This window comes from Canis lupus, chromosome 35 (assembly GCF_003254725.2).
Source record: "Canis lupus dingo isolate Sandy chromosome 35, ASM325472v2, whole genome shotgun sequence".
Taxonomy (NCBI): Eukaryota; Metazoa; Chordata; class Mammalia; order Carnivora; family Canidae; genus Canis; species Canis lupus.
Genome location: NC_064277.1, coordinates 25,576,784 through 25,584,092, shown reverse-complemented (window position 1 = coordinate 25,584,092; position 7,309 = coordinate 25,576,784). Strand labels below are relative to the sequence as shown.

General features: G+C 42.6%; 1 protein-coding gene across 1 annotated transcript; it reads right to left on the bottom strand.

The window, feature by feature from the left end:
• Positions 1–3,675: 3,675 nt before the first annotated feature.
• NKAPL (NFKB activating protein like) lies at positions 3,676–5,215 on the bottom strand. The gene has a single exon (XM_025470820.3). It carries the CDS (start codon positions 5,105–5,107, stop codon positions 3,890–3,892), a length of 1,218 nt encoding a protein of 405 aa, XP_025326605.1. The 5' UTR covers positions 5,108–5,215; the 3' UTR covers positions 3,676–3,889.
• Positions 5,216–7,309: the final 2,094 nt, after the last annotated feature.

The window sequence follows — 7,309 nt, the reverse complement described above, 5'->3', positions numbered from 1 at the left end:
AACCCCAAGAAACAAATAATCCAATCAAGAAATGGGCAGAAGACATGAACAGAGACATTTCTCCAAAGAAGACGTATAAATGGCCAACAGACACATGAAAAAAATGCTCCATTTCACTTGTCAGGGAAATACAAACCAAAACTATGAGCTATCACCTCACACCAGTCCACCACACACACACACACAATGGACTATTTTTTCATCAGAAAAAATGAAATCTTGTCATTTGCAATGCCATGGATGGAACTAGAGAATATTATGCTAAGTGAAATAAGCCAGTCAGAGAAAGACAATTATATGATCTCACTCATATGTGGAATTTAAGAAACAAAACAGAGGATCATAGCAGAAGAGAGGGAAAAAAACATGACAAAATCAGAGAGGGAGACAAACCATAAGACACCCTTAAGCATAAGAAACAAACTGAGGACCACTGGAGGGGAAGGAGGTAGTAGGATGGGGTACCTGGGGGATGAACATTTAGGGAGGGCATGTGATGTAATGAGCACTGGGTATAAGACTGATGAATCATTGACCTCTACCTCTTAAACCAATTATACATTATATGTTAATTGAGCATATTTTTTTTTGAGATTTTATTTATTCATGAGAGACACAGACAAAGAGATGTGGAGACACAGGCAGAGGGAGAAGCAGGCTCTTCTGCAAGGAGCCCAATATGGGACTCAATCCCCAACCCCAGGATCATGTCCTGAGCCGAAGGCAGACAGTCAACCACTGAGCCACCAGGTATCCCTGTTAATTGATTTTAAATAAAATTAAACAAAAGACTGTCTCTCCTTCTCCCTCTGCCTGTTCCCTAACCTCGCTCTCGTTCTCTTAAAAAAAAAAAAAAGAAATGAAATGCCATTTTTCATTTATTAGATTGGCAAAGATCAAGATTTAAAAGTACAATATTGTTGGTGATGTAGGTGTGTAAACTGGTACATCTTGTTTGCAAAATGTTGCAGTATCTATTAAAATGTGAAAGCACATAGAACTTATATGTGACATTCTTAGGCATTTCCTGACCACCCTATCAAACATATCCCCCTATTATTGTCTCTGGTCCCTTATTTTCTTCATAGAATGCTGCAATTAATAGATATTTTTCTGTTTTTTTTTTAATTTTTTTTAATTTTTATTTATTTATGATAGTCACAGAGAGAGAGAGAGAGAGAGAGAGAGAGGCAGAGACACAGGCAGAGGGAGAAGCAGGCTCCATGCACCGGGAACCCGATGTGGGATTCGATCCCGGGTCTCCGGGATCGCGCCCTGGGCCAAAGGCAGGCGCCAAACCGCTGCGCCACCCAGGGATCCCTATTTTTCTGTTTTTAAAGGTCTGTCTCCTCCGTAGAATATAAAATTCTGGGATCCCTGGGTGGTGCAGTGGTTTAGCGCCTGCCTTTGGCCCAGGGCGTGATCCTGGAGACCCGGGATCAAATCCCACATCGGGCTCCCGGCGCATGGAGCCTGCTTCTCCCTCTGCCTGTGTCTCTGCCTGTGTCTCTGCCTGTGTCTCTGCCTCTCTCTCTCTCTCTCTGTGACTATCATAAATAAATAAAAAATTAAAAAAATTATTTCGAATATAAAATTCTGTGATGGCAAGTATCAAACTTAACTTGCTCTCTGATTTATAACCAGTACCTGCCATAGTACCTAGCATATAAAAAGCACCTGTTAATAAATTTTCCTTTTGATCTGAGAACTCCACCTCGAGGTGGCCATTTTTAGATGATCCTGAGGATTCTTTTTGACCTAATAATTCTATTTCTAGATGAGGATGCTACAGATAATGCTGTCACATATCCACGAAGATTTTCAATTCAGTACTATGTAATTATAAAATATAGGAAACATTTTAAACATCCAATAAAATATGGTCCTCCCGTTCAATAGAATGTTATAAAGTCAATAAAAAGAATAAAGTACTGGGTGACGGGCACTGAGGGGGCACTTGATAGGATGAGCACTGGGTGTTATTCTATATGTTGGCAAGTTGAACACCAATTAAAAAATAATTTTATTTTTAAAAAAGAATAAAGTAGATTTATATGCATTGATTAAGAAATCTCCAAGAGGGCAGCCTGGGTGGCTCAGTGGTTTAGCACCGCCTTCACCCCAGGGCATGATCCTGGAGACCCAGGATCGAGTCCCACGTCGGGCTCCCTGCATGGAGCCTGCTTCTCCCTCTGCCTGTGTCTCTGCCTCTCTCTCTCTCTGTGTGTCTCTCATTAATAAATAAATAAAAATCTTAAAAAAAAATCTCCAAGATGTATTAAGTGAAAAAAGCAAGGTCTAAGCCCATGCTGTAATGTGGTATGGCTTGTTTCTAAAGACAGAAATACACATATGTATCATTGACTTATACCAGTGTTCCCCAACACTGTTTGGGGAAATTCTCAAGGTATGTGGTCCAGTGGCAATCAAGTCATCTAATAGGATGAAGGTGCCCTTCCACATCATGCTATCCTGTGAAATTCTAGAACCCTACTTTTTCACCTTCAACTCTGTGGGGCTTAGTAGGGTCTTGAGTCCTGAAAAGGTGACCCCTTTTCAAATGAGATAGTTTGCTTAGTAATGAAATGAAGTCTTAGTATTCAGGCAGATGTCACTAGATGACAATGAACACTTTATCATAAACCAAGAGTGGAGCTCATTCTAAAGTCTTCTGTGACACTGGTGCTCTCAATGTTAATTTTGTTGTCCATGAAGTTCTTCCTGATTGGATCTTTTCCTGAAGTCCACCAACTGCATTCTTCTTTGTACCTTCTCATTATTTTCTTTCTCCTTTCAGTCTAAGGTGGCATCTAATCTACTCTTTGGAAGACCCAAGCATCATGGACCTTTATCTTTTAGATCATGTTAATGGATAAACCCAATGTCCCCTTCAACCAGATGTTCCTTTTCTAATAGTCAAAACCAAGCATCAAGAAAATTTGGGCTTTCAGCACATGTACTGTTTTTTAAGAAATCAAACTTATAGTGGGTGCCTACACACCTTCCTAACATTACCCTGATTTTCATTCAGGTATCCACTTCTTCTCCAAGTAGCCTATAAATTCACTATACCCACATCTCCAGGAGAAGGCCAATTTTCATAGCAATAGAACCTTTCTTGAGAGTGGACATGTGACCTAAGCTAATCCAATTAGGATCCATCTCAGGATTCTTGTTTGGAATGCCAAGACAGAAACATTTTTTAGCTCTTCAGAGTGGACCAAGAAGTACATAACCAAACTCAGGATGTTTGGCAATCGTTTTGTTATTTAAAGGAAACCAGGCTAAGGAGGAAAATGACCCATGGAGAACAAAAAAGTCAAAGTCCCATAAAACCACAGGAAACTCATTCTCCTGCAGTACTTTTCAGTTACATGAACCAATAAATCTCCCTTATTTTTTAACTCAGTTAACTGCAACCAGAAGTATACACTCAGTTGAATCCTTAGTTATTTCTGGGGTTCTTCTGTTCCTCCTAGGGGCAAATGAAGGGCTCCATGAGACCCTTCACGAGAGAGAAAAGTCAGGGCAACAGGGAAAATAACGTTCATGTTAATAGCTCCAACATTTATCCTACAACATTCTTGTATATACACAAAACTTGTGAATAGATCTAAAATACATCAAAAACAGATTTCTTTGGGGAGAAGAGACAAGGACTAGGATGACTAGGACTAGGATGACAGACCTTTTATTAACTCTCCAACTGTAGTACTTAAATATCTGCTAAACCATGTGCACATTTTAAGTTAAAAATAAAGAGGCCTCAGCAGCTTTTTTCTTGAAGGACTTTCTAATGTAGTAGGTATAGTAGCACCATAAAGTCTTTTCATACTATTTTGGTCATATAAAATTGTTGTTAAAAGTCCTGCTGAAAGATAAAAAGTCCTTACTTGTCATCTTTCCCTTTTGTCTTCCTGTACACCATCTCTCGGAAACTGGCTAGAATCTTATTCTCTCTCTTCCGCCTCTCTTCCTGGTTAAAGGATGCAAGCGCTCTCTTCTCATCAGCACTGTAGATCTGGTTCTCTTTACGCAGTCGCACAGCCTCCATCCTACGATGCCTGCTACCACTCATAACATAACCTGAGCATTCAAATGAAGCAATCTCTTCACTTGTCAGCCCAATTTCACCTCTTCGTGGGATTCGCTTTCCAGCTTTTACATACTCAGCCATTGCTGCACCTTCACCTGGGAGCAGAGCATGGCCATAGTTCAAAGGTTTCTCCTCTTGAGACGTGTGTATTATGGGTGCTTCTGGACCTATCAGATCCATGGTATCTGCAATCTTTGACTGCTTAATCCAAATATCTTCCAGCAACTCCCCTTCTGAATCTTTAAAGCTTGAGTCACTGGATTCTTTTTTAGTCTTCTTCTTTTTCTTGTTTTTTCTTGCCCTGTGTTTCTTTTTCTTCTCCTTCTTCCTGGCTTTTTTGGCTCTCTTTTTATCATCATCAGAGCTAGAATCCATGTCGGAGTCTGAATTACCATCACTATCATTAGAATATTTCCTGTGTTTCTTTTTGGACTTTTTCTTTCTCTTTTTCTTGCTTTTTGAACGACTGGCCTTTTTCCTCTTTCCCTCGGAGCTGGATTCTGAACCGGCGGTCTTCTGAGCCTTCGCCCGGTCATCCTCCACGGGGGTGTGCTCATCAGAATCCAGCTCAGGAAACTTCGGAGACAGCCCCCACACCTCAGGGGCGCCCAACTCCCCAATCCTTTCTCTCTCCTTCAGCCTCCTCTGACGATAGCTCTCCTCCTCCTCCTGGTACTCCTCCGCCCACTGCCGGTCCCTCGGGGAGTGGCGGTGATGGCAGTGGTACCCGCTGCCGCTGCCGTAATAGACGGAGGACGACGAGAACGCATAGTCGCAGGGCCCCGGCGGTGGTTCTCGAAACTCAGAGCGGCCGAGCGGGTAACGGGCGCCAACGCCCGACCCTCCCCACGGAGGTCTGAGGGCCTCGCGGCCGCAGGAGTAAGAACGGACGAGGCCTCCCCACGGGGAGCGTCTGGCCTGCGCCAAAGGCGGGCTCCCCGACGAGCGGCGTCGCCACCTCCGAGAGCCCACAGCTTCCTTGGAGTAGCGGGACCGGGACACCGGGGCCATGAGTGACGCCTTCACCGGGTACCGAAGGGCCAACGCCAGTCAGTTCATACAGAGATCGTAGTTAGCACCAGCCCTTCCGGCCCACGCAGGCACGTCAGCAACGGTCCGCTCGTGACTTCCGCTTCCGGCGGGTTGGTAGGCGCGGGCGGAAGGCGCGCCCCGGGGGAGGCGAGCGGCTCTAGTCTTAGGGTTTGGATCTGTGCCTTGAGCCCTCGGGAACACAAGAGGACTGTGCAGTGTCACCCTCTATTCTTCCCACGTCTTCTACGCTGCTTGGCTATTCGCCTTCAACCATCTTGACACCCTTCGCTCCTCCTTGGTCCCTTCCGCCCTTCTTACCATTTCCCCTTGGTGGAGGTTCCCTACGTCCTTTGGTCCTTTCGTTGATCCCCTAGAAAGAACCTGTCCGTTTCTTCATGGTGGAAATACTTTTATTAATGAATTGCAAACACCCCCCCCCCCCCTGCCCTTGTGCCTACTGGAAGCAAGAACCAGAACTTCTTTTGGAATTGAAGTTTAAAGTCAGCCTCTGAGCCAAGTGAAGGCCAGAGTCGTGATTTTAATTCTTAAAATCACACACTTTTCTACCCCTGAAACACAGGGAAACATCCTACTCAGTCTTGTAGATGTTTCCTAATCTGGTTAATTTTCACCAGAAATTTTGTGATTAGGAGCCACTTTCTGTACACACTTTTTTCACTGTCTGAAATGGCCAGTATTTCATGCAAGATCATTTTCTTTTGATCTTAAAATGTATGTAGGCAACACCATCATCTTAGTTCTCTATACTTAAGTTCACCTGTTCAGTTATTTGACAAACTCATAAAATCACAGGAAAGCTAAGTCAATGGGATCCCTCGGTGGCTCAGGGGTTTAGCGCCTGCCTTCCACCCAGGGCGTGATCCTGGAGTCCCAGGACTGAATCCCAAATTGGGCTTCCTGCATGGAGCCTGCTTGTCCCTCTGCCTGTGCCTCTGCCTCTCTCTCTTTCTCTCTCTCTCTGTTTCTCATGAATGAATAAATAAAACTTTTTTTAAAAATGGAGGAATAGCATTTGCTTAATTAGGATTCTACCATTGTAAGGCAAATGCAGCCATAGATAATATGTAAGTAAATGAATGTGTTGTAATAAAACTATTTATAGACATTGAAATGTGAAAGTCTGTAATTTTCATGTCACAAACTTTTATTATTCTGATTTTTCAACAATTAAAAAATATAAAATAGTTTCTTGTTCTTGCCACACAAAAACAGACAGTGGGCCAATTTTGGTCTGTAGTTTGTTGACCCTGACTTAGTAGAGAAAGCAGTGGTATAAAAAATATGCTGATAAAATAAAAAATAAATACCTACAATACCTTTTTCAGGGGAGAGGCTTTATTTTCTTAATTTTATTTATAGGTGAGCAAATATTCATTCAGATAGAGCACAAAAATGTATTTGAAGATCTGTAAGAAAAATGGTAGTTTTGGGGGCACCTGGGTGGCTCAGTTGGTTAGGTGGCTGACTCTTGATTTCTGCTCAGGTAGTGATCTCAGAGTCCTGGGATCAAACCCTGCATGGCGGGGGGTGGAGGACAGGGGGGGTAGTCCATGCTCAGCAGGGAGTCTGCTTGAGGATTCTCTCTGTTCCTCTGCCCCTCCCCCTACTTGTGCACACACACACACACACTCTCTCTCTCTCTCTCTCAAATAAATATATAAATAAATCTTGAAAAAGAAAAAATAGGTAGTTTTTGAAATAGCAATACATTCTAATCATTAAGAAAAGCACCAGATGTTGAAAGCTCAGCTAAAATGAAATTGCTCTCACAGGTATTATTTTACTATCTTTCTCAAAATTGTTTTCCATAAATTTCCCCAAAATTTTTGTTTTAAAAGATTTCAAACCTACAGAAAAGTTAAACACTTGTATGTTTAACTTGTGTGTCCTTTACCTAGATTCACTAATTGTCAAGATTATATTTCTTACTCGATTGAAGGAAAATTAGAAATTATTAATATTACTGAATACTTTAGTAATCAACATCTAAGGAAAGGGACATTCTCCTTCGCAACCATAATGCCATCTTTACTCTTAAGAACCTTAATATTAGGGATCCCTAGGTGGCTGAGTGGTTTGGCATGTGCCTTTGGCCCAGGGCATGATCCTGGAGTCCTGGGATTGAGTCCCGCGTTGGGCTCCCTACATGGAGCCTGCTTC